A 27,748-nucleotide genomic window follows, 5' to 3' on the forward strand; every position below is an offset into this window, starting at 1 on the left:
TGCCCTGGATAGTCGTTGGCGATGGGTTTGTAGAGCAAAGGTGTTGGTCCTCTGGTAAATGGCATGACTTGAAGCTGGCATGCATACAGAAGGAGTTACCTAATGGTAAAGGAGTAGTCATGGAAATTCCAGACCTATGACAACCATTACATACAGTCGTGGCCAAAAGTTTTGAGAATGACAAATATTAATTTTCACCAAGTGCTGCCTCAGTTTGTATGATGGCAATTTGCATATACTCCAGAATGTTATGAAGAGTGATCAGATGAATTGCAATTAATTACTAAGTCCCTCTTTGCCATGCAAATGAACTGAATCCCCAAAAAACATTTCTGCAGGACCAGCTGACATGTCAGTGATTCTCTCGTTAACACAGGTGTGAGTTGACGAGGACAAGGCTGGAGATCACTCTGTCATGCTGATTGAGTTCGAATAACAGACTGGACGCTTCAAAGGGAGGGTGGTGCTTGGAATCATTGTTCTTCCTCGGTCAACCATGGTTACCTGCAAGGAAACACGTGCCGTCATCATTGCTTTGCACAAAAAGGCCTCACAGGCAAGGATATTGCTGCCAGTAAGATTGCACCTAAATCAACCATTTATCGGAGCATCAAGAAGAGTGGTTCAATTGTTGTGAAGAAGTCTTCAGGGCGCCTAAGAAAGTCCAGCAAGCGCCAGGACCTCCTAAAGTTGATTCAGCTGCGGGATCGGGGCACTACCAGTACAGAGCTTGCTCAGGAATGGCAGCAGGCAGGTGTGAGTGCATCTGCACGCACAGTGAGGCAAAGACTTTGAGGATGGCCTGGTGTCAAGAAGGGCAGCGAGGATGGCCTGGTGTCAAGAAGGGCAGCAAAGAAGCCACTTCTCGCCAGGAAAAACATCCGGGACAGACTGATATTCTGCAAAAGGTGCAGGGATTGGACTGGGGTAAAGTCATTTTTTCTGATGAATCCCCTTTCCGATTGTTTGGGGCATCCGGAAAAAAGCTTGTCCGGAGAAGACAAGGTGAGCGCTACCGTCAGTCCTGTGCCATGCCAACAGTAAAGCATCCTGAGACCATGTGTGGGGTTGCTTCTCAGCCAAGGGAGTGGGCTCACTCACAATTTGCCTAAGAACACAGCCATGAATGAAGAATGGTACCAACACATCCTCCGAGAGCAACTTCTCCCAACCATCCAGGAACAGTTTGGTGACGAACAATGCCTTTTCCAGCATGATGGAGCACCTTGCCATAAGGCAAAAGTGATAACTAAGTGGCTCGGGGAACAAAACATCGATATTTTGGGTCCATGGCCAGGAAACTCCCTAGACCTTAATCCCATTGAGAACAATCTTCAAGAGGCAGGTGGACAAACAAAACCCCACAAATTCTGACAAACTCCAAGCATTGATTATGCAAGAATGGGCTGCCATCAGTCAGGATGTGGCCCAGAAGGTAATTGACAGCATGCCAGGGCAGATTGCAGAGGTCTTGAAAAAGAAGGGTCAACACTGCAATATTTACTTTTTGCATCAACTTCATGTAATTGTCAATAAAAGCCTTTGACACTTATGAAATGATTGTAATTATACTTCAGTATGCCATAGTAGCATCTGACAATATCTAAAGACACTGAGGCAGCTAACTTTGTGAAAATTAATATTTGTCATTCTCAACTTTTGGTTACGACTATACTGGAACATTGCTTACGTTGTGGGAGGCAATTTGTCTGCTTAGGTCCTAGGGAGACTATTAAATGAGTGGAATAAAAGTCATTTCATTGTCCAAACCGATATAGACTCACTGTACAATATTACATCAGTAGGCCTACACATCCAAATCATTCTGAGAAGATTTGACACCAGAGGGTGCCATTTAATCATCAATGGAGGAACCATTGTGATTCTAGGTGGCATGGTTGACGTAGCCTATCAATGTGTATTGAATAAATCGACTTCTGGACTGGTGGATATTGTAGCCTATATTGGCACATATTCCATTTCTCAGGTGAAGTAATCCAACAGTATTATTTCGTGATTACACATACATGCTGTGCATAAAATGGAGTAAATTTGCCAATGTGCTGATCGATTGACCTTTCAAGGCTACTATTGCATTTGAATGTTTCACAAACTATTTGTATTGAAAATACAATATTCAAAACAGATATAAAATATTTCACACTTGTATGACTTTTTTTTTCATCACTCTTTCTTTGGTTCACCATGCTGTCATCTCACATTGGAACCTTCCCTTGGATGTCATTCGTAAGGAGGAGAGGAGGGCTCTGAGGTTATAGGTAATAGGACGGGCTCTCCGTTTCACTGTGACATGAAACGAATAGCCAGATTGCAGCCATAGCAACTGCCACTGGTCCTGTATCCTAAAGTGGTTTCCATTGGATACAATAGGCTGGGGCTGCTTTGAACTCGTCGCCGCCCAGCCACGCAAAGGTTCCCAAAGGCGCGCACTCTATTTACCGCGCGCTGTCATGGACGAGGCTGAGGATGGAGAAGATGAGTCCAAATTCCAGCAGCCTCTATTGTGCGGAACCGGCTCCGTAGGTGGCGGAGGCGATAGGAACGGTCTAAGTTTGAAGATGAAGCAATTTACGCCAGGAGGGGGAGCATCGTCAACAGCGCGCAAGAACTCCAACAATGAGCTGTGGTTCATGCAAGGCGAAGAGTCCGCACCTTGTGCTCCTACAGGCGCCACAACCTGTGCTCTATTGTGCCAGGGAGATGCTGCTGCCCGTGGCGGCTCGTACTATAGGGCTGGAGGGGACTCAGCCACAGGATCAGCGGTAACCGGGTTGGCTACTTGTTGGACAGGTGAAGGCACTACCGGTGTGATATGCAACAACAACGGAGATTGCAGAAGGGACCCCAACATTTCAGGGAGCCTGTCCTCCATTGTCTCTAGGCAGGAGAAACAGACAGGTGGAATAGTTGCAGCGGACAACGGGAAAAGGCCAACTAGATGTAATTCCAGAGTCGCCAGCATGGACGGTTCGATCACCTCAGCCGGGTCCTTAGCACAGGGGCAAGGGCCCGAGGTGGCCGGGGCCACAACTACTGGCAATGAGAAAAAGGACTCCAGAGTTTCCTTCTCAAGTGCCCCTAATAGAAAAGCATCGTCCTCTGTGCAGAACCAACAGAACAGGAATTCTCTCCCATTTTTTAAATCTGAGGATGGACACCAGATTGTGCCAGATGATGGGGAACCGCAGGACAATCGGACTTATATGCAGCGCCAATTTAGTTCCATGCTTCAGCCTGGAGTTAATAAATTTTCACTGCGTATGTTTGGGAGCCAAAAAGCGGTGGAAAAGGAACAAGAGCGCGTCCAATCGGCCGGTAATTGGATTATTCATCCATACAGCGATTTCAGGTATGGGTTGAGTCAAGTGCCACTCTGAGGTGGGCGCAAATTGGTCATGTGATCTATGGGCTAAACAATTTACCCAATAAGTAACTTAAATATAAATTAACATAACCAATTTGACATTAAGCATTGGAAGTAGTTTATGAGATGTTGTTAAATTATAAGATTTGTTGACATCCATTTTGATGTTTGCTGTCAGTGCGGTCTGCTGCTTTTCATGTGTAATGCATTGCCACTAAATGTCAAATTAGGCAACATATATTGGGAGAACAACACCGAATCTAAAAGCTGAAAAGGTATGTTGCACATTCTCATCGTTGCGCAGTTTTGATTTATTGGGGTCTAAAGACCTATTCCATGGAAAATACTTCATTTAGGGATGAGAGTTGCGTTGCTGAAACCTCAGTAGTTTTAAAGGAAAGGCCTATTTATGTCTCGCAATTTACAGTGAGGACGCGTGCGTATAACAGCTGACCACAAAGGCCTTGTTGTTGGTGAAGTTACTTGGCAAACATATAACGCATGAAATAAATCTAAAACACCCACACAGTTGATCAAATGTGTCTCAGGTTATCACCTTTATGAAATGCTACATGCGCTTTTTATTAAGCACTTAATGGTAGCCTATTATAAAGCGTTTTTCTCAGATTCCCTAATAATATAGTCATATTTCAAGCAGGGATGGGCAACTTTGATGGGGGTGGGGGCCACAGAAAATCTGAGCTCATGAGAAATGTTTGCTGTTTTTAATATGATATCTGAGTGAGACTAACAAAATCAATGGGGGGCCGCCATTAATTCGAAGATGATAACAAGCTTAGATAGCTGGCTTCTAAATTAATTTAGCAATATTTGTTTTTTTTAGCTGACATGGGCTAATTGACTGACTGACTAAAAACTGCTGATGCACAGCCAAATCTCTGAATTGCACCTTGTGTAGTCTACTACTCTAAATCGCAACAGTAAATTGAGACCCTGACTGAGTTCTTAAAAACAATATGTATATATATTTGTGTGTATTTGTGTGTGTGTGTACCAGTCAAAAGTTTGTACACCGCTACTCATTCAAGGGTTTTTCTTTATTTTTACTATTTTCTACAGTGTATAATAATAGTGAAGACATCAGCACTAGGAAATAACACATATGGAATCATGTAGCAACCAAAAAAAGCTTTAAACAAATCAAAATATATTTGAGATTCTTCAAAGAAGCCACCCATTGCCTTGATGACAGCTTTGCACACCCTTGGCATTCTCTCAACCAGCTTCACCTGGAATGCTTTTTTCAACACACTTGAAGGAGTTCCCACATATGCTCAGCACTTGTTGGCTGTTTTTCCTTCACTCTGCGGTCTAACTCATCCCAAACCATTTCAATTGTGTTGAGGTTGGGTGATTGTGGAGACCAGGTCATCTGATGCACTCCATCACTCTCCGTCTTGGTCAAATAGCCCTTACACAGCCTGGAGGTGTGTTGGTTCATTGTCGTGTTGAAAAACAAATCATAATCCAACTAACCGCAAGCCAGATGGAATAGCGTATCGCTGTAGAATGCTGTGGTAGCCATGCTGGTTAAGTGTGACTTGAATTCTAAATAAATCACTGACAGTGTCACCACCAAAGCACCCCCACACCATCACATCTCCTCCATGCTTCACGGTGGGAATCACACATGCAGAGATCATCCTTTCACCTACTCTGCTCTCAAATTTGGACTCATCAGACCAAAGGATAGATTTCCACTGGTCTAATGTCAATTGCTCATATTTCTTGGCCCAAGCATTTTATTATTATTACTTGGTGTCCTTTAGTAGTGGTTTCTTTGCAGCAATTTGACCAATTTGATCATGATTAGGTGATTATTGGAGTCAGGTGTGTTAGATGTGGCTGAGGGAAAACATTGACGCCAATCAGGCCCTCGAGGGATTTGCCCAGACCTGTCTTAAAGTAATGATGGTGTTGCTTATTTGAGCTGTTCTTGACCTAATATGGACTTGGTCTTTTACCAAATCTTCTGTATACCACCCAGAAGATCTATACCACATCTTCTGTATACCACCCAGAAGATCTATACCACATCTTCTGTATACCACCCAGAATATCTATACCACATATTCTGTATACCACCCAGAAGATCTATACCACATCTTCTGTATACCACCCAGAAGATCTATACCACATCTTCTGTATACCACCCCTACCTTGTCACAACACAACTGGTTTACTAAAACGCATTAAGAAGGAAAGAAATTCCACAAATTAACTTGTAACAAGGCACACCTGTTAATTGAAATGCATTCCAGGTGACTACCTCATGAAGCTCGTTGAGAGAATGCCAAGAGTGTGCAAAGCTGTCATCAAGGCAAATGGTGGCTAATTGGAAGAATCTCAAATGTAAAATATATCTTGATTTGTTTAACACTTTTTTTGGTTACTACATGATTCCGTATGTGCTATTTCATGTCTTCACTATTATTCTACAAGAATAGTAAAAATAAAGAAAAACCCTTGACTGAGTAGGTATGTCCAAACTTTTGACTGGTACTGTATATATTTTTTGGGGGGCAGGGGGATTGATCCGAGGGCCTTCAAAAGGGGGTGTGTGGGCCGCCAGTTGCCCATCCCTGGATTACATTATCATACACAGACATCTGATATTGTTTTGTCACATAACTTGGTCAAACATGTTTCATATTTATTTTGTCATTGCTTATTCATAAAATATGAATGTTACATGAATGGAACCATGCATGCATGACTCTTGACAGGATATTATTCCATGCAAATATATTCATATTAGATGTCATATTGAAAATACTAAATGCACCAATCTAGTTTGATCTTTTGGATTTCGTTATGGGTAGGTGTCGGTGTTAATTTAATACTCTGTAATTAAAATTGGGAACAATTTCTTGAGCTATCTCACTGCAGCTGCTTCGTCCCTATCCCTCACTATTCTCCTCCCATTTCCACACATCGCTCTACAATAGATTCCCATAAACATTTAGGCTTTTAGGCCCCGAAATCAGACGCTTCGCTCTAAGACAGACTCTCCCTCGTATGGTGACAGCTATTTTAAGCCGACTGATAATCAATGCCATTACGTGCACGTGTAATTATAAGAGGCACCACAATTTTTTATTAAGTCAATTCCAGGTCTTGATGTCAAGAAAGAGTTAAGGCATCATCTCTTCTAGGGTTAAGGTTGGAGTGGTTTTTAAAGTGAATGATGAATTGTGTTATTAAGCAGCACCCCGTCCCATTGCTCCCTCTTTCCTAACCATGACCTTATCTGTTAGAGAAACACACAGGGACGTACACTGACCCATTACTCAGTAACACAAATGTAAAGTAGTACTGTTATGTATGTTTGTTAGGTAGCCTTCAGTTTGCAGGTTAGGTTCACATAGGGTGAGATACGCTACATGACCAAAAGTATATGGAAACCTGCTCGTCGAACATCTCATTCCAAAATCATGGGCATTAATATGGAGTCGGTCCGGCATTTGCTGCTATAACAGCCTCCACTCTTCTGGGAAGGCTTTCCACTAGATGTTGGAATATTGCTGCGGGGACAAGCTTCCATTCAGCCCCAAGAGTATTAGTGAGGTCGGGTACTGATGTTGGGCGATTAGGCCTGGCTCGCAATCGACTTTCCAATTCATCCCAAAGGTGTTCGACGGGATTGAGGTCAGGGCTCTGTGCAGGCCAGTCAAGTTCTTCCACACGGATCTCAACAAACCATTTCTGTATGAACCTCGCTTTGGGCATGGGGGAATTGTCATGCTGAAACAGGACACAAATGGCTTCCCCAAACTGTTGCCACAAAGTTGGAAGCACAGAATCATCTAGAATGTTATTGTATGCTATAGCGTTAAGATTTCCTTTCACTGGAACTAAGGGGCCTTGCCCGAACCATGAAAAACAGCCCGACAGTCAAAACTGTCAACATGACAGCATACTGTCACATACTGTGCGTTTAGACAGAGAGCGATTTTTGTAGAGTAGGCCTATTTCACAACCAATAACTTCTCCGATACAGTAAGTTTGAGCAATTTGCAAACTTCACGGCAACATTTAGTGCATTTTTGTTATGTAGCCTACTGTAGCAACTTCTCGTTGGAAGGATGATCTCATCACTCACTCAGTGGAGTCATTGATGTTCGTTTCCGATCAGGCAGGATCAGTCAATCAAGACATGACTCAGCGTCCCACCTATCAGTTACACTCTTTCCAAGCATTGACTCCCGTTACCTTGGGTTGATTAGACAGCAATATTGACAGCCACTGATATTACACTAGGTGCACAATTCAATATGTATTTTCAGTTCAGCTCTTCAATAGTAATCAATCTCTTACCTCACACATGTTATTGTCAAGTGTAACATTCCATATGCAAAATTCCATAAACTTGTAGTGTAACTATCTTAACCTGGCAGTCACAATAATTCAAATATACTGATAGGCCTACTATTCTGGTTTCACCTATGCCACCCTTTGTCCTTGTAGCAAGGATTTAGAATCAATTCACCATCCAGCTGTACCCTCATATTTTCCTCTCCCCCATCGCCTCCCCTCCTGTCCTTGACATGACCTTGTCAAGCATGAGCAGGAGGATGGACTTGATTTTTGACAGGTTGCAGTGATATGACTGTTGATTGTTAACTGTTTCACAGTAGGCTATGCCACCAGCCTTGTGTGTGAGCTTGCATGCACATGTTTGCTTGACTCTGTGCGTGTGTGTGTTATTGTCAGTGTGCCCCTATCTGACAGAGGGTGTTGTGAGATGTGGACAGTAGAGATCAGGCTGCAGTAAGTGGAGAGGGTACTTGTCAGATTGATAAAGCAACATCAGCGACTTTTAGTGATAGAGGGAAAAATCCATACAGTTACATATCGTGATATTATTTTTGGATGATACTATATTGATATTTGTCTCCAAGTATTGTTTATTTATTTTTGCCACTGTAGGTAGCATTAGCTTGTACTAGTTGGCTGTACCTGCACCCAAACACCAGTACTTTTCCTTCATAGCTTGTTCTCCATCTATTTTTAAAATAGGGAGCCAATTTGTTTTCAGCACTTATATTTCCCGGACTGATCAAAACTCGTTTTCTCATGCTCTCTCTTGTCTCTGCAGCAGACATATAGTGAGAATATGTTTCGAACATCAAATCGCAATAAATGTAGAATCGTGATTCGTGAGAATGGTGGCAATCGTGAGAATCGCAGTACATACAGTATCTTATCAGCTCCTCAGTATAGTGATAATGTATTGCAACGTTCCTGGCCATTCCCAACTACTTGCATGTGATATGCACAGCAAACAGCAAAGAAGAACATTTGCTCATAATGAAAACAGTGATACTACAGTTTCTACTTGAACTAGTACTCATCATACCCTAGTCACTTACTGTACTGTTATTGTACTATTATTACTAAGTAATAGCACCTGTCAATTGGTCCCGCATAGGGCTACCTGTCATCACATAATCTGTCTCTGAGGATCTTCCCTCGCGACAAGGCCATTCCCCAAACGATTTAATAAAATGTTATATTGCATTCTTTGTTTTTAATTTAGTTTCGCCTGTACTCGATTGAACAGGAGTTGAAGTTCAGGTGTCCCGAGTTCTTCCACCATAACTGTCTCTCAGTCCCCTAACCTCCTTCTCCTGTCCTCTAGGTTCTACTGGGATTTCACCATGCTGATGTTCATGGTGGGCAACCTCATCATCATCCCCGTGGGGATCACCTTCTTCAAGGACGAGACCACCGCGCCCTGGATCATCTTCAACGTGGTCTCTGACACCTTCTTCCTCATGGACCTGGTCCTCAACTTCCGCACAGGCATTGTATTTGAGGACAACACCGAGATCATCCTGGACCCCAGGAAGATCAAGAGGACGTACCTAAAGACCTGGTTCTTGGTGGACTTTGTCTCCTCCATCCCTGTGGATTATATCTTCCTGATCGTTGAGAAGGGGATCGACTCTGAGTTGTATAAGACGGCCAGAGCCCTGAGGATCCTACGCTTTACCAAGATCCTCAGTCTGCTGAGGCTGCTCAGGCTGTCCAGGCTCATCCGCTACATCCACCAATGGGAAGAGGTAAACTGGGCTCTAGAACTTACTTTGACCTAACATAGCAGGCGTGAAAGAAATGCCTGAAACTAGATCTCCTACATACTGGTCTTGAGGAGAAGAAAGATAACTGGGGAGGTTCTTTTCTGCACTGTTCAACTAATCCAGTAAATGTGGAGGAGGAGGAGGTTGTTGATGACTCGGCAGAGTCTAACTTTGACCAGTGGCAGGAGGAGATGGGATTGGCAATGTGTTTCTAGAATTTACAATGAGAGGCTACACACTATGGGTTAAGTACTTGCATCGACCAATGGAAAGAGGGGGTAGGCCGCAATACCCCTATGATACAATGTTAAGGCAGCAGTAGAAAGAATAAGCTCTTTTAGTTTGTCAAATTAGGGCAAGTACAGAAGAGAGTCAGATATGAACATCATCAGCCCAACCTACTTCAGAGTAATGTCCTTCCAATAATAGGCTAGTCTCACACTATCACAGGCCTTCAACACTGTTTTCTCTCTGTATCTGTAGTGGTATACATCAGCAGGATGCTGAGATTCACAGCTTTGCTTTCTCAGTGACTGTGTTGGCCAGTTAGCCTCATCATCGCAACATTTGGCTGTGGCGTGCAGCCAGTCACAGTGGCCTGTTTTACCCTGATGTGACTGGATGTGTAAAGCTGTGCTGGCCAAACAGAGAGGAGGATGGCCATACATACATTTATGCCCCTTCTGTGCTAGCTAAGATATTCCAGAAGAGGTTCTGAGCTGACCCAAGTCTGATGACTTATTTGTGTGTGTTCTGTACTCTACTTAATGGGACAATTATTTTCTTGATTCCAGAGTGGTAATTTGAGCCAGACACAACCCCTAATTATTGAATCAACCCCTTACGTAACCGAGTGCCTCTCACCCACTGCTCAGCTCTGCTCTGCACAGGGCAGCTGCTCACCTCATCTGGAGCATGAGAGGGCCAGTTAGACAACTCACTGAATAAAGGAGGAACCTTAACTGCAATATTTTTCACCTCTGTTGTCATACAATGACTTAATTTTCTTAGAGAGCAATGTGCTCATCAAGATGTACCTGGAAATCCTGGGAACACAGTCTTCTTTACCACTGCATGTAGCTGACAGCTGTTTGGAGCACTGCTCTGATACCCTATCTAGACCCACGTATTCCCTAAGTGTCATCCCCTCTGCATTGGGCTGTTTGTGTGTACGTGCTTGTTAGTTTGTGTTCTAGGTGCTAGACAGGATGCAGCAGTAAAAACACTGAGGCTTTCCGGGAATAGGAAGCTTGTATCAACCTCTTCCATTTGCAGTCACGTCCAGACTGAGTGGATGTTACCTTTTTCATGAGCTGGGCTGGCGAGGAAGCAGTGCACTATGTACTCTAGGATTACGTTGTGGGTTCAGGAGGACTTTCACTTAGCATGCTTTCATTTCTGATTCCTGTCTAGAGCATTATGATTTAATCAGAATCATTAAACAATTACATTTGAATTGAATTGATACAGTATTTCCATATTAGTGGCTGCGGAACTGTTGTGTAATGTGTTAGAGAGGATTGCGTAATGCTCCGTCCTCTGTTTTTATTTGGGTAATGGGCTGCAGGCCATAAGGTTCTTGTTACATCTACACTATATGCCCTGGCCCTTCCAGCCAACTGACAGTGACACATGTTACATGTCATAGTTCTGCTAGTTAGCTGAAGACTTTGTTTTATCCCATGATTGGATCCTAATCAAAATGCAAGGCCTTCAAGTGTTTTCTCCTCCTGTTGCTTGCGGGCAGTGAGTCTGATAGCAGAAGCATGGAAGGGGAGTTGAGAGATGGCGAGCAACTGCCTGTGAGGGCACCGCGATACACTAAACGCACCAATCTGAGCCCTCTGACCTTAATGGTGTACGACAAGCCATTGCATTTATGTAGGTGTGTGTGTACGCTGCAGGTAAATTGTCCATAAACAGATACAGAAACAGCTGTACAGGCACCGTGAAAATAACCCAATACCACCCAAACTCAGTAATACAGGGATTTTGTTTTTCATTTTAGGGCTTTTGAAACAAAGCTAGAAAGAGGTCATGCAGAAGGATGCTTGTTTGGCCTTTTTCATCACAGATATTCCAATACAGTCACTTTTACAAACAGCGAAAGGAGGCACTCCGACCTTGTGTTGTCTATCAGAGCTGCTTTTCATTTTGTGTCCGGTCAAGCTTTAAACCCATGGGTTTGCGTGAGGTCTTGTGAGGTGACTGAATCACCTGGCTCACACTTCGATGTTCGATGGAGCTCTAATTTTGACACTCCATACTTATCTCTCTTGGTCATATTTGTCTCATCAAAGCTTTTAGTGCCTCTGATGAGTGCAGGAAAGGAGTGCCGTCATCACTGAAGTTATTTGATGTACTTCATTTCTCAAGGCAAACTAAGTTCAACTTCTGTGTACAGAAAAGCAACTGTGCGTCATTGGCACCGGTTAACTTACTTACTTAATTACAATAACTAATCCGATCATGAATCCAAATCCTGTTGTAACCAGATAATGCAAATAATGGAATCTGTTTCTATTTTTTTTAATCATGTGTTCATTGGCTATGTTAACAGGCTAAGTCCATGTGAAATGGTGAATGAATGAGGTGTGTAACACACCACTTACTCCTCTCTCTCTGACCCTCTCGTGACAGATATTCCATATGACCTATGACCTGGCCAGTGCAGTGATGCGTATCTTCAACCTGATTGGTATGATGCTGCTGCTGTGTCACTGGGATGGTTGTTTGCAGTTCCTGGTTCCCATGCTGCAGGACTTCCCCCAAGACTGTTGGGTCTCTCTCAACAAGATGGTGGTAAGTGCTGCTTAATACACACTAGAGTCCAGATCCATCCGGTACTCTAGGGGCCAATTCCTGGACACCAGACTGGACTACTGGGCAGACGTTTGGTATTTTACGTAAATATTTGCATTTCCAATAAGTCTGATATGTTACATTTGGTATGGTTACTTAAGACAGAAACGATAGGAGTGAAGTTGGACCGTGACCATCTAGCAATCCAAAGGTTGCGTGTTCTAGACGTGTCAGGGACAACTGTAGCATTTTAGCTAATCCATATTCTAACCTTAACCCAATTCATCTAACTTTTTTACTTACATTTTCCTAACCTTTGTCGTTTTAGTTCCCCTGACTTTTTACATAAATTATCCTAACCTTTGTTGATATTTATCCACCAATGCAAATTCTCCCTGTAATTCTCCTTTGTTGTTACCATGCAACAAGCAACTTGGTCACAGAGAAGAACGTATAATACTATACATCACCCATGAGGTATGAACTTACCTCATCTAATTGGTATGCTGTTGTACAACCGGGTAACACGTATAATACTATATGTCCTTTAATTCTTATGATATATATATATTGTACAACCGCTATTCCATTCGTAATGTAACCTAACGTAGTGTAATGTTTCGTACTAAATGGAGGGGAACAGATTTACATTCCAAATCTTCTGAATTGCCCTGAGGCAAGGCTGCGGACACAGATGAAGCCTATTCCTGGACTAAAAACACTTTCAGTGGTGATTCTCCACGGCGCATGCTTTATATCCAGGAGTAAGCTTTATCTAGGTCCGGAAAATCAACCATTCAAGTGCTGCCGTGAAGGAGTATTTCCTACCTCAAAATAGGTCTGAGGTAGACGCTCATCCAAAATATTAGTGCTGGGAAAAGCAAGAATCCCGAGGCACAGACCGTATTAGAGTGAATATATTGTCTTCACTGAGACAAAAACATTCAAGGACCAACAGGTGTTTCCTAACCAGCTCCTGCTAAGAACGACACACTCACCCAGGCCTGCTGTAAACAAGCAATTATAGTAGTACTCAAGAGGCTTGTTGAAGGTTTGTTTTCACGTGTCACAACAGGCTCTCTCTAGTATCAGGCCCGGACCCCAATCATTCAGCACACGTCGCTCTCTCGCTGTCAAAAAGGAAGATAAAAAGGCCCTGTCATTCTCTCTCGGCACTCCGTTCCTTTTCTTTGCTCTGATGTCTGTGGACTCACAGATGATTCGTTGCTTGTGTCCACCTGCAGACTCCTCGTAGAGAGAGGAGGCTGACAACACTACAGAGAGAATAAAGACAGAAGACTTGAACATGCAGGGGGCACGTTGCAGCAGCACACCTGTCTTCTCCTTCTCTTTCTCCAAATATCATAGTGCTAGCAATCCATCAGCCCTCACAAGCCATAAATCTCTGGCTGAGTGCTCACAGACAAATGTGTTTTGAACAGGCTGATGCCTAGCATGACTGAGGATCCACATAGATGCACCTGACTCAGAGATTCAACACATTGCTTGGTTCTTGTAGTTCCTGCCTGAACTATTTGTTTTCACATGAACATGTCTCAATACTTTCTTATTTGGAGTTGGAATTAAAATGTGCAGAAGCATTTGTGTTTTATGTTACAGCACAGCAATATCGTTAATGCAACTCAACAGGTTGCAGGTTACTCTATGCTTGTAGAACATAAATGTGTCTCCTGTGCTGTTAGATAGTGCTTATTGCATGACAGTGCTTATTGCATGACAGTGCTTATTGCATGACAGTGCTTATTGCATGACAGTGCTTATTGCATGACAGTGCTTATTGCATGACAGTGCTTATTGCATGACAGTGCTTATGGCATGACAGTTAGTTGTAATGGCATGGCAGTAAAGGTCCTGAAGACCTGGGGTGGTGATTCTGGGGCTGCCAGCTACTCTCTCAGCTGTACGGGAGTCCCAGTCAGTCACACCACCTGTCTGCTAAAGCTCCTCCGTTCCAGGTGAACTCTATTCAACCCCAGAGGAGGGCACAGGAGAGGCAGGGGGCTCATCAATACACAGGCATGCAGGCATACACACACACATGCTTAAACATATCGGATCACTGCAATTTATTGGACAGAGAGTTGGGCTGAAAAATGCCTTTTTAACTCAGTATGGCCCCAGACCTCAGAAAGACTTTGTTCCCAGATGGGAGGGGTTGTATAGGCCAGAGGGGGCTAGATGCCAGCGGGAACATACACACACACAGTGTGATGAAGAAGGTGCAACAGCTTGGCCCCTAAGACCCTCACAAACTTCTACAGATGCACCATTGAGAGCATCCTGTCGGGCTGGTTCAACCCAACGCATCACCGGGGACACACTGCCCTCCAGGACATCCATGGCACCCAGTGTCAAAGGAAAGCCAAGAAGATCATCAAGGACCTCAGGCACCCGAGCCACAGCCTGTACATCCCGCTACCATGTAGAAGGCGGGGACAGTACAGGTGCATAAAAGCTGGGAATGACAGACTGAGAAACAGCTTCTATCTCCAGGCAATCAGACTGTTAAACAGTCACCACTAGCCGGCCTCCGCCCAGGACCCTGCCCTGAACCTTTGTAACTGTTCTAGCCGGCTACCACCCAGTACTCTACCCTGCATCTTAGAGACTGCTGCCCTATGTACATAGTCATTGGGAAAGGGAAAGGGGGATACCTAGACAGTTGTACAAATTAATGCGAGATCCACGCCTTCGGTGCCCGGGGAACAGTGGGTTAACTGCCTTGCTCAGGGGCAGAACGTCAGATTTTTATCTTGTCAGCTCGGGGATTCGATCCAGCAACCTTTCGGTGGTCACTTTAATATTTTTTACATACTATTTTACCAAATCTATATGTACACTACCAGTTAAAAGTTTGGACACACCTACTTATTCAAGGGTTTTTCTTTATTTTTACTATTTTCTACATTGTAGAATAATAGTGAAGACATCAACACTATGAAATAAGACATATGGAATAATTTAGTAACCAAAAAAGTGTTAAACAAATCAAAATATATTTTATATTTGAGATTCTTCAAATAGCCACACTTTGCCTCGATGACAGCTTTGCACACTCTTGTCATTCTCTCAACCAGCTTCATGAGGTAGTCACCTGGAATGCATTTCAATTAACAGGTGTGCCTTGTTAAAAGTTCATTTGTGGAATTTCTTCCCTTCTTAATACGTTTGAGCCAATCAGTTGTGTTGTGACAAGGTAGGGGTGGTATACAGAAGATAGCCCTATTTGGTAAAAGACCAAGTTCATATTATGGCAAGAAAAGCTCAAATAAGCAAAGAACATCATTACTTTAAGACATGAAGGTCAGTCAATCCATAAAATGTCAAGAACTTTGAAAGTTTCTTCAAGTGCAGTCGCAAAAACCATCAAGCACTATGATGAAACTGGCTCTCATGAGGACCGCCACAGAAAAGTAAGACCCAGAGTTACCTCTGCTGCAGAGGATAAGTTCATTAGAGTTACCAGCCTCAGAAATTGCAGCCCAAATAAAAGTAACAGACACATCTCAACAGAGGAGGCTGTGTGAATCAGGCCTTCATGGTCAAATTGCTGCAAAGAAACCACTACTAAAGGACACCAATAAGAAGAAGAGACTTGCTTGGGCCAAGAAACACCACCAATGGTCATTAGACCGGTGGAAATCGATCCTTACTTATGGGTGGTCCCAGTAGCTGAAAGGTTGATCTCTGCATGTGTGGTTCCCACCGTGAAGCATGGAGGAAGAGGTGTGGCGGTGCTTTGCTGGTGACACTGTCTGTGATTCATTTAGAATTCAAGCCACACTTAACCAGCATGGCTACCACAGCATTCTGCAGTGATACGCCATCCCATCTGATTTGCGCTTAGAGGGGCTATCATTTGTTTTTTAACAGGACAATGGCCCAACACACCTCCAGGCTGTGTAAGGGCTATGTGACCAAGAGGGATAGTGATGGAGTGCTGCATCAGATGACCTGGTCTCCACAATCACCCGACCTCAACCAAATTTTGATGGTTTGGGATGAGTTGGACCGCAGAGTGAAGGAAAATCAGCCAACAAGTGCTCAGCTTATGTGGGAACTCCTTCAAGACTGTTGGAAAAGTATTCCAGGTGAAGCTGGTTGAGAGAATGCCAAGAGTGTGCAAAGCTGCCATCAAGGCAAAGGGTGGCTCAAATATAAAATATATTTTGATTTGTTTAACCCTTTTTTGGTTACTACATGATTCCATATGTGTTATTTCATAGTTCTGATGTCTTCACTATTGTTCTACAATGTAGAAAACAGTAAAAATAAAGAAAAACCCTTGAATGAGTAGGTGTGTCTAAAATTTTAACTGGTACTGTATATACTGTATTCTAGTCATGGCTTATACTATATAACTTATTTTTGTATTTTTCTTGATTATGTGTGTATTATTTTTTTATTGCTAGATATTACTGCGCTGTTGAAGCTAGAAACCGATGCATTTCGCTGCACTTAATTTGATTTAAACTAAAAGAGCTGTATGTTCCAGGTCTCTAGTTCCAGATGGCCATCATTACCCCATAGTAGAGAGCAGTGAGATGGTGGAGGGTGGCTCTATCTCTCCCACGTCTCGCCTCAAACTGGCCTGGGCCTGGGTGGACTGTGCCTGCCTGGGTAGACTGCTCCACTACTACTTGCCAGCTCTACATCACTGTCTCTGAACCAGGCCCAGGATTATGGCTAGCGCAGACGTTGACTCAGTGTCTCTTACTGTGCAGTAATTGTGTTTGGCCCCCTTCCCCTACCACCCTCCTTGATTTGGGATGATGGTAGCTAGGGTGCAGTGCTGTGTGTATGACACACACACACACACACACACACACACACACACACACACACACACACACAGACAGACTCACACACACTGTGAGCGTACGCCGCGTGCATAAACATACACACAAACCCATGCCTCTTGGTTCTGTTGATGTTCTGTTCCTCGTAGCTGGGCCCCTACTCTGTGTACTCCATGCCAATTTCCTTGAGAACAGTCGTCCTGGGCGATCGGGTGCAGGCAGGCGCAGGCTGGCTGGCATCTCCCAGCAACCAAGGTCAGCATTTCTCTGGAGGCGGATGGCTTCAAATGAGAGACGCAGCGTTAAATGATCCATCTCCCTGCCACTCGAGACTTGTTCACTTCGAGTGGCTGCCTGTCTACTCACTGCATCCTGCTCTGCATCGTTCATGCTGCTCAGAGAACAGAGACACACACACACACGTTATGGCCACAATACTTTTCACATTTGACTGTATTTTATGTTTTTGAATAATAACAGTTCTACATTTGCTTTTTGAGTAGTCCATGACCCTAGGGTGGCAACACATACAGTTGAATTCGGAAGTTTACATATACCTTAGTCAAATACATTTAAACTCAGTTTTCACAATTCCTGACATTTAATCCTAGTAAAAATTCCCTGTCATAGGTCAGTTAGGATCACCAATTTATTTTAAGAATGTGAAATGTCAGAATAATAGTAGAGAGAATGATTTATTTCAGCTTTTATTTCTTTCATCACATTCAGTGGGTCAGAAGTTTACATACACTCAATTAGTATTTGGTAGCATTGCCTTTAAATTGTTTAACTTGGGTCAAACGTTTCAGGTAGCTTCCACAAGCTTCCCACAATAATTTGGGTGAATTCTGGCCCATTCCTCCTGACAGAGCTGGTGTAACTGAGTCAGGTTTGTAGGCCTCCTTGCTCACACACGCTTTTTCAGTTCTGCCCACAAATGTTCTATAGGATTGAGGTCGGGGCTTTGTGATGGCCACTCCAATACCTTGCCTTTGTTGTCCTTAAGCCATTTTGCCACAACTTTGGAAGTATGCTTGGGGTCATTGTCCATTTGGAAGACCCATTTGCGACCAGGCTATAACTTCCTCACTGATGTCTTGAGATGTTACTTCAATATATCCACACAATTTTCCTTCCTATCTATATTGTGAAGTGCACCAGTCCCTCCTGCAGCAAAGCACCCCCACAACATGATGCTGCCACCCCCGTGCTTCACGGTTGGGATGGTGTTCTTCGGCTTGCAAGCCTCCCACTTTTTCCTCCAAACATAAGGATGGTCATTATGGCAAATAGTTCTATTTTTGTTTCATCAGACCAGAGGACATTCCTCCAAAAAGTATGATCTTTGTCCCCATGTGCAGTTGCAAACCAGTCTGGCTTTTTTATGGCGGGTTTGGAGCAGTGGCTTCTTCCTTGGTGAGCGGCCTTTCAGGTTATGTCGATATAGGACTCGTTTTACTGTGGATATAGATACTTTGTACCTGTTTCCTCCAGCATCTTCACAAGGTCCTTTGCTGTTGTTCTGGGATTGATTTGCACTTTTCGCACCAAAGTACGTTAATCTCTAGGAGACAGAACGCATCTCCTTCCTGAGCGGTATGGCGGCTGCATGGTCCCATGGTGTTTATACTTGCGTACTATTGTTTGTATAGATGAACGAGGTACCTTCAGGCGTTCTGGTCTTGGCTGATTTTCTTTTGATTTTCCCATGATGTCAAGCAAAGAGGCACCGAGTTTGAAGGTAGGCCTTGAAATACATCCACAGGTACACTTCCAATTGACTCAAATTATGTCAATTAGGCTATCAGAAGCTTCTAAAGCCATGACATCATTTTCTGGAATTTTCAACACTGAAGAGTGAACGGCAAATGGTCTCATGGTGGAGAAACAACAACTGCTCTCCTCGAGTCACAGGTGGCAGGGTGGGGCTTGTTGTGTGAGAGAGGGAGAGAGACAAATTAAGTATAGCGAAGTAACCTATACAAACGGACGTTACACGCGGCAGAGTGGCGTATCACATTTAACAAACCAAACAGTGAAATACCGTTGTAGAAGTAAAAACACAAACCGGTCCTTGCATCAATACCGGTCTTCAGTATAGTAAAATATTGTATTCCGCCCAGCCGTATCACACACACAAACACACACAGGAAGCCACTTCTCCAGGTCCCTACTGGGCTAATTCACTGAGCCAGAGCATCAGGTGTGGGAGAGGCTTTCCTCCAACTCTCTTAAGGCCCTGTGGGAGAGAATTACCAGGAGTTTCCTCCATCAAACAGCCAGTCAACATGTTAATATACCTGACCCTCCCTGATCTGACCACTGATACGGCGCGGCAGGTAGCTTAGCAGTTAGAGTGTTGGGCCAGTAACCGAAAGGTCGCTAGTTTGAATCCCTGAGCCAACTAGGTCGAGCAAGGCAATTAACCCTAATTGCTCCAGGGTTGCCATTGGGTGTCTTGGGGAGTTGGGATTTCCTATTCACACATGAGTATGATACACAGTTGGTACATGTCTGAAATAGGACAAATACAAGCACCCACCTAATTGTTATTAGATATAGACTGTTCTGCTATAAGCCAGGATTTAAGTTTATAGCCGGCTGATCAAATTAAATCAAAATGTCCCCTCTGTTATGAAGCCCAAGTCAGGGCCAGGTGCTTTCATCTCATGTACCTTATCCAGTTTGGCTCTTAGATCAATGGAATTATAATAAAGCCCTGGATCATCTCACTATCCATCTGTTTTTTATGATCTTAGACCTGAGGTAGAGTAATCCGGATCTCATGCCAGGGTTCATCCAGCTAGAAGATGCAGGGCAGCCAGGGAAAATACAATTACTAAGATGAGACTTATATCTCCCTCTCTAACTTTAAGCATCAGCTGTCAGAGCAGCTTACCGATCACTGTACCTGTACACAGCCCATCTGTAAATAGCACACCCAACAACCTCATCCCCATATTTTTATTTTTTGTTGTTGCTCTTTTGCACCCCAGTAGCTCTACTTGCACTTCATCATCTGCACATCTGTCACTCCAGTGTTTAATTCTAAATTGTAATTATTTTGCCTCTATGGCCTATTTATTGACTTACCTCCCTAATCTTACTACATTTGCACACACTGTACTATTTCTATTGTTATTGACTGTACGTTTGTTTACTCCATGTGTAACTCTGTGTTGTTGTTTTTGTCGCACTGCTTTGCTTTATCTTGGCCAGGTCGCAGTTGTAAATAAGAACTTGTTCTCAACTGGCCTACCCGGTTAAATAAAGGTGCAATATATATATATATTTTTTTTAATTTTATTTAAAAAACACCTATACATACACACACTTACAGACACACACACATGTACAGAGCCTTCAGAAGTATTCACACCCCTTTACTTTTTCCACATTTTGTTGTGTTACAGCCTGAATTTAAAATGTATTAAATTGAGAATTTGTGTCACCGATCTACACACAATACCCTCTAATATCAAAGGGGAATTTTGTTTGTAAAACATTTTCGAAATTAATAAAAAATGAAAAGCTGAAATGTCTTGAGTCAATAAGTATTCAACCCCTTTGTTATGGCAAGCCTAAATAAATTCAGGAGTTAAAATGTACTTAACATATCACAAAAGTTGCATGGACTCATTCTGTGTTAAAAAATAGTGCTTAAAGTAATAATGTAATATATTAAACTTTTATCCAAAGCAACCAATATATTTCACATTTATTTAACCAGGTAAACTAGTTGAGAATAAGTTCTCATTTACAACTGCGACCTGGCCAAGATAAAGCAAAGCAGTGCGACACAAACAACAACACAGAGTTACACATACACCCAGTCTCTATAAAGATACAGGCATCCTTCCTAACTACGTTGCCGGAGAGAAAGGAAACCGCTCAGGGATTTCACAATCAAGACAATGGTGATTTTAAAACAGTTAAGAGTTTGATGGTTGTGATATGAGAACTGAGGATGGATCAACAACATTGTAGTTACCCCAAAATACGAACCTAAATGACAGAGTGAAAAGAAGGAAGCCTGTTACAGAATACAAATATTCCAAAGCATGCATGCTGTTTACAAGGCAATACATTGCAAAAAATGTGGCAAAGAAGTAAACTTTTTGTCCTGAATACAAAGCGTTACGTTTGGGCCAAACCAACACAACACATCACTGAGTACCACTCTTCCTATTTTCAAGCATGGTGGTGGCTGCATCATGTTATGGATATGCTTGTCATCGGCAAGGAATAGGGATATTTTTTAGGATAAAATGAAACGGAATGGAGCTAAGAACAGTTAAACCTAAAACAAAAGGCCAAATCTAAATTGGAGTTGCTTACCAAGACAAGACTGAGTGACCTAGTTACGTACAGTTGTCTTAAATCGGCTTGAAAATCGATGGCAAGACTTAAAAATGGCTGTCTAGCAATGATCAACAACCAACTTGACAGAGTAAAAAAAAAAAGGAATAAAAAAAAGGGCAAATATTGTACAATCCAGGGGTGCAAATTTCTTAGAAACTTACTCAGAAGCCTCACATCTGTAATCACTGCCAAATGTGATTCTAACATATATTGTCTCAGATTGAATACTTATCGAATCAAGATATATTAGTGTTTTATTTGACACAATTCTTTTTTATAAATGTTAGGATTGTTATTCCACTTTGACATTACATAGTATATTTGTCACGCCCTGGCCTTAGTTATCTTTGTTTTCTTTATTATTTTAGTTAGGTCAGGGTGTGACATGGGGGATGTATGCATTTTTGTATTGTCTAGGGGGTTTTGTATGTTCATGGGGGCAGTGTCTAGTATAGGTGTTTGTATGTCTATGGCTGCCTAGATTGGTTCTCAATTAGAGGCAGCTGTTGTTCATTGTCTCTGATTGAGAGTCATATTTAGGCAGCCATATTCATTGGGTATTTCGTGGGTAATTGTCTATGTTGCATGTTAGCACTTAGTTTTTATAGCTTCACGTTTGTTGTTTTGTTATTTTTGTATAAGTATTTGTTTCGTCTTCATTCTATTAAAGAAGATGTATTTATATCACGCTGCGCCTTGGTCCACTCTTTCACCTAAAGACGATCGTGACAATATTGTGTAGATCGTTGGCCAAAAATGACAATGAAATCCATTATAATCCCACTTTGTAACACAACCAAATGTAGAAAAAGTCAAGTGGTGTGAATACTTTCTGAAGGCACTGTATACACTCACACACACACACACACACACACACACACACACACACACACAGAGCCACAGGAAATACCCTTGTTTCAATGGCTAATAAGGATATCCTCCATTTATTAAATTACTGAATCCATTAGAGTGGCTCAGCATCTCAACCCTCCTATCATGCCTACCCATGGCCCTTAGGGATGGTAAAGATGTCTGTGCCAGTTTAGGCATCTGACATGGTAAATGTAGCTGAAGAAAGAGCCTTTTACTCAGCTCTCACTGTTATCCATCTATGAAGGCAGGCCACTCAGAGGTTAAACGTAAGCTCCGAGGCACAGCGCAGAAGTGAGGGAGCAATAGTGACAAAAAGCCCACAGACACACGTACACATGGACGGACACACACACACACACACACACACACACACACACACACACACACACACACACACACACACACACACACCACAACCCCTCCTCCCTTCTCCTTCCACATCTTACCTCCCTCCAGGATCTTGGAACAAATCTGCTTTCATCTCTGATTATGCCATCATAGATCATGCACAACCCATACTGCATGAGTGCTCCTCTCTGTAAATGGATTATGTACAATTAGGCTTTGCCCCTGTTCCTTTAGCTGGGGAATGACTAATGAAATGAATGGGGGAGATTATCCTCTGTATTGCTGCTGAATTGTGAATAACAAACAGAGCTCAGTGGCGTGCATCATGTAGTGAAAGGTGTAGAGTTTGATCCTAAGTGACGGTTGTACACTAGACTGGGGGATTTGATTTTCTCTAGCATTTGCTCCTTCTCCTTGGCAGAGAATGTTGGGTTGTAGCCTGCTTCAATGGAGCTGTCGTGTGTATTCCACACTATCCCTCAGAGCCAATACCTTATGAGCTGGGTCCACATGTCACCCATTGTCATTGTGATGGGTTATTTTTAGTGGCAAGTGTATGCCTATATCATATCGGTGTACAGAACAGAGATGATTCACCTGCTCCTGTCTAAACACCAGGCTGTCTGTTGACGTTATTGCTGCGGGGATTGGGGACTATGTTTCATCATTTGATCACACTTCTGAGCTCCCGTACCTGTAGGATGGATGCATGTTCTAATAGATTAGCATTTCTGTCAACTCCCTGTCGGTATGGAAGCAGTAATGGTGCGGTGCGACACACACACACACACACACACACACACACACACACACACACACACACACACACAGTGTGGTGGGTAAAATATGGTATTGTTCTACCGAGACCGAGAAAATGGATGTGTCAGTACTGTGGAGGATGTTCAGTCATCTGCACTGGGGATTGGGTCTTTAGATCACAGGTGCTGTCTGTGTGTGTGTGTGTGTGTGTGTGTGTGTGTGTGTGTGTGTGTGTGCTGTGCTCAGTTCCTCAAACTCGGGGTGCAGTGAGGCAACATAGAGACGTTAGTATAAAAGCCTGGGTGAACATTGTAAATTCAGATAAGCTACTGCAAGCAGGCCGAGCAGCTCACTACATCTCCTTGTCACATTTCTGATAGGCATGTCTTTATCTGAATGTGTTCCTCCGACACTGGCTTTTTTCATCCATGTTGGACAGTTTTTCTGGTTCTGACAGAGTTATTGTAGCTACCTGCACATGTCAGTCAAACAGGCCTGGTGGTAGGGAGTATACATATCCAGACTGTATCACATCCAGCCGTGTGTGTCCCATAGGGCGGCGCACAATTGGCCCAGCGTCATCCAGGTTTGGTCGGGGTAGGCCGTCATTGTAAATAAGAATTTGTTCTTAACTGACTTGCCTAGTTAAATAAAGGTTCATATACAGTGGGGAGAACAAGTATTTGATACACTGCCAATTTTGCAGGTTTTCCTACTTACAAAGCATGTAGTGGTCTGTAATTTTTATCATAGGTACACTTCAACTGTGAGAGACGGAATCTAAAACAAAAATCCAGAAAATCACATTGTATGATTTTTAAGTAATTCATTTGTATTTTATTGCATGACATAAGTATTTGATACATCAGAAAAGCAGAACTTAATATTTGGTACAGAAACCTTTGTTTGCAATTACAGAGATCATACGTTTCCTGTAGTTCTTGACCAGGTTTGCACACACTGCAGCAGGGATTTTGGCCCACTCCTCCATACAGACCTTCTCCAGATCCTTCAGGTTTCGGGGCTGTCGCTGGGCAATACGGACTTTCAGCTCCCTCCAAAGATTTTCTATTGGGTTCAGGTCTGGAGACTGGCTAGGCCACTCCAGGACCTTGAGATGCTTCTTACGGAGCCACTCCTTAGTTGCCCTGGCTGTGTGTTTCGGGTCGTTGTCATGCTGGAAGACCCAGCCACGACCCATCTTCAATGCTCTTACTGAGGGAAGGAGGTTGTTGGCCAAGATCTCGCGATACATGGCCCCATCCATCCTCCCCTCAATACGGTGCAGTCGTCCTTTCCCCTTTGCAGAAAAGCATCCCCAAAGAATGATGTTTCCACCTCCATGCTTCACGGTTGGGATGGTGTTCTTGGGGTTGTACTCATCCTTCTTCTTCCTCCAAACACGGCGAGTGGAGTTTAGACCAAAAAGCTCTATTTTTGTCTCATCAGACCACATGACCACATGACACATGACATGAAACTTCAGACGGGCGTGGACATGCGCTGGCTTGAGCAGGGGGACCTTGCGTGCGCTGGGATAATCCATGACGTCGTAGTGTGTTACTAATGGTTTTCTTTGAGACTGTGGTCCCAGCTCTCTTCAGGTCATTGACCAGGTCCTGCCGTGTAGTTCTGGGCTGATCCCTCATCTTCCTCATGATCATTGATACCCCACGAGGTGAGATCTTGCATGGAGCCCCAGACCGAGGGTGATTGACCATCATCTTGAACTTCTTCCATTTTCTAATAATTGCGCCAACAGTTGTTGCCTTCTCACCAAGCTGCGTGCCTATTGTCCTGTAGCCCATCCCAGCCTTGTGCAGGTCTACAATTTTATCCCTGATGTCCTTACACAGCTCTCTGGTCTTGGCCATTGTGGAAAGGTTGGAGTCTGTTTGATTGAGTGTGTGGACAGGTGTCTTTTATACAGGTAACGAGTTCGAACAGGTGCAGTTAATACAGATAATGAGTGGAGAACAGGAGGGCTTCTTAAAGAAAAACTAACAGGTCTGTGAAAGCTGTAATTCTTACTGGTTGGTAGGTGATCAAATACTTATGTCATGCAATAAAATACAAATGAATTACTTAAAAATCATACAATGTGATTTTCTGGAATTTTGTTTTAGATTCCGTCTCTCACAGTTGAAGTGTACCTATGATAAAAATTACAGACCTCTACATGCTTTGTAAGTAGGAAGACCTGCAAAATTGGCAGTGTGTCAAATACTTGTTCTCCCCACTGTATATATTCATCAGACAAGCTTTCAGCTCAGTCTTGAGACCACAGTCCACAGACGTGATAATTCGCTGCTAATTCTGTCCTGATCTGGCATTGGATGGGTGCGTGTGTTTGTGTGCGTGTGTGTGTGTGCTTATTTCCGGCTCAGAGTTTGGAGCTCAGGGTGACGGGTTGCTGCTGCTGTTTGCCTGGCGGGCACGCTCTGTAGGCAGCATGCTGATAGACCAGGGGGACAGAGAGAGAAAGAGATGCAGCACTGCCTCTATTGCACACCCAAGGTATTGGGACCAGGACAAGGTCTGGGGCTAAAGCTGCCCCTAGCAAAGAGAGAGAGAGGCAGGTTCCATATGAGGACACACAAATACATCTCCATCTCTGCTTTGGCTCTTTACTGGCAGTCCTTCCTCAGTGCTGACTGCTGAGTGCTCCCAAGATCTCATCTCATCCCCATGCAATTCCACACAGTACCTATCTATCCCCTTCCATTATTCCTTTCCATCCAATTCGCTCTGTCACATTTCAAAACAATCTGATGGCGCCTCCCACTCATTTCCCCTTATTTCCACCCCAACTCCTCTCCCAACTAAAGCATTTTGAATTGAATGCAAATGGGGTTCAAAGAAATTCAAAACAGATACAATCCGATCCAGAAGAAGTCAATCGTTGATAGTGGAGACTGCTCTGTTCAGCTCTACAGCATGCGGATAGCTCTGTAAAGCATGTCCTGAGCTCTGTTTTTTAAATGTCTGTTTGTACTTCATGTTTTCATGTTTATATGTTCACCTGCCAGGGTACTGCAGATGTAAATGAGCTGTCCGCTAAATCTGGTGCAACGGATCACTTCTCTTACTCTGAGACGTATGTTTTGTTGTACATTGTCTCTGCCAAATAAACGGAATAACTAATACCGCCAGGACGTTCTAACTCTGAACCTAAAGCACTGTAGATGGCAGAGGAGAAGATTAACAGTGACATTTCCCTGGATGAGTAAACCTGTAGCCAGGCAGCGTTTCTCAGTCAGTGTTGCTGTTTAGGGCTGAGGAGACAGTGTTTATAATGACTCTAACATGACTAGTCTCACTGTATACACAAATCAAAGGCAGAGTGGAGGAGGCAGATGTAATGGCTCATCATTAGAGCCCAGTCTGAAGAGGCCTTCTATACCTGAGTCAACAACACTATGGTGGAGCGATTAGGCCTTTAACAAGCAGCAAGCTAGTACAATGGAGCCAAACTCCTTACCTACTCTAGAGGAGTGATCGCAGCTTTCTTTCAGAAACTTTCTCATATTCCCCCCCCCCCCTTCTCTCTTTCTCTCGCTCTCCCTTTCTCTCTCTTTTTAAAGGCTTTCTATTTTAGACTTTTAGGTTGGGATCATAGTCATGTTTTTTGTACGGTGATATTGAAAATGTGGTTTTAATGCAATGTTATTCTTTCTATATAATATCCTCTTTTGTAACAGAAACCCTGTTTTTTCTCTCTCTCAACAGAACGACTCATGGAGCGAGCTGTACTCCTTTGCCCTGTTCAAGGCCATGAGTCACATGCTGTGTATCGGTTACGGGCGCCAAGCCCCAGAGAGCATGTCTGATATCTGGCTGACCATGCTCAGTATGATCGTGGGCGCCACCTGCTATGCCATGTTCATTGGCCATGCCACCGCCCTCATCCAGTCCCTGGACTCATCCCGGCGCCAGTACCAGGAGAAGGTAAGACCGCCGTCGATGAGGACCAAGCCATGTGACCAGGAGACATAGGTTATTAGTACGGCCTAGAGTTTTCCCTGGTCAAGTCACGTAGTCAGGAAAATCCCTGTCCCTACCAGCACCCACCAGCCTCAGTGTCCTCAGATCTAAGCATGTGGTCAAGTCTCTTAAGAAGGAGAACACTGCTCTATAAGGACATTGCAGCTGAGTCTCCATGGAGTTCTTAGATACTGGGTGATCTGGTGGTGTGTTATTCAGTCTGTCAGCAGCACGTCCCCCTGGCCTGCAATAATTTGCCAGGCTTTGTTGTCTAATTGCAGCATCTGGCTAATGTTGAGAACAGAGGAGAA

The 27,748-nt window shown here is 43.4% G+C and overlaps 1 protein-coding gene across 1 annotated transcript in view; it reads left to right on the forward strand.

Moving 5' to 3' along the window:
• Positions 1–2,651: 2,651 nt before the first annotated feature.
• The window catches only part of LOC120054456 (potassium/sodium hyperpolarization-activated cyclic nucleotide-gated channel 2-like), a 69,845-nt gene continuing 44,748 nt past the window's right edge, over positions 2,652–27,748 (forward strand). Inside the window, exons 1-4 of the mRNA XM_039001871.1 lie at positions 2,652–3,370; positions 9,048–9,471; positions 12,130–12,291; positions 27,183–27,401. Of these exons, the coding sequence (XP_038857799.1) occupies positions 2,652–3,370; positions 9,048–9,471; positions 12,130–12,291; positions 27,183–27,401 (1,524 nt within the window). The remainder of the gene's footprint in view (positions 3,371–9,047; positions 9,472–12,129; positions 12,292–27,182; positions 27,402–27,748) is intronic.

Source organism: Salvelinus namaycush, chromosome 10 (assembly GCF_016432855.1).
Source record: "Salvelinus namaycush isolate Seneca chromosome 10, SaNama_1.0, whole genome shotgun sequence".
Lineage (NCBI taxonomy): Eukaryota > Metazoa > Chordata > Actinopteri > Salmoniformes > Salmonidae > Salvelinus > Salvelinus namaycush.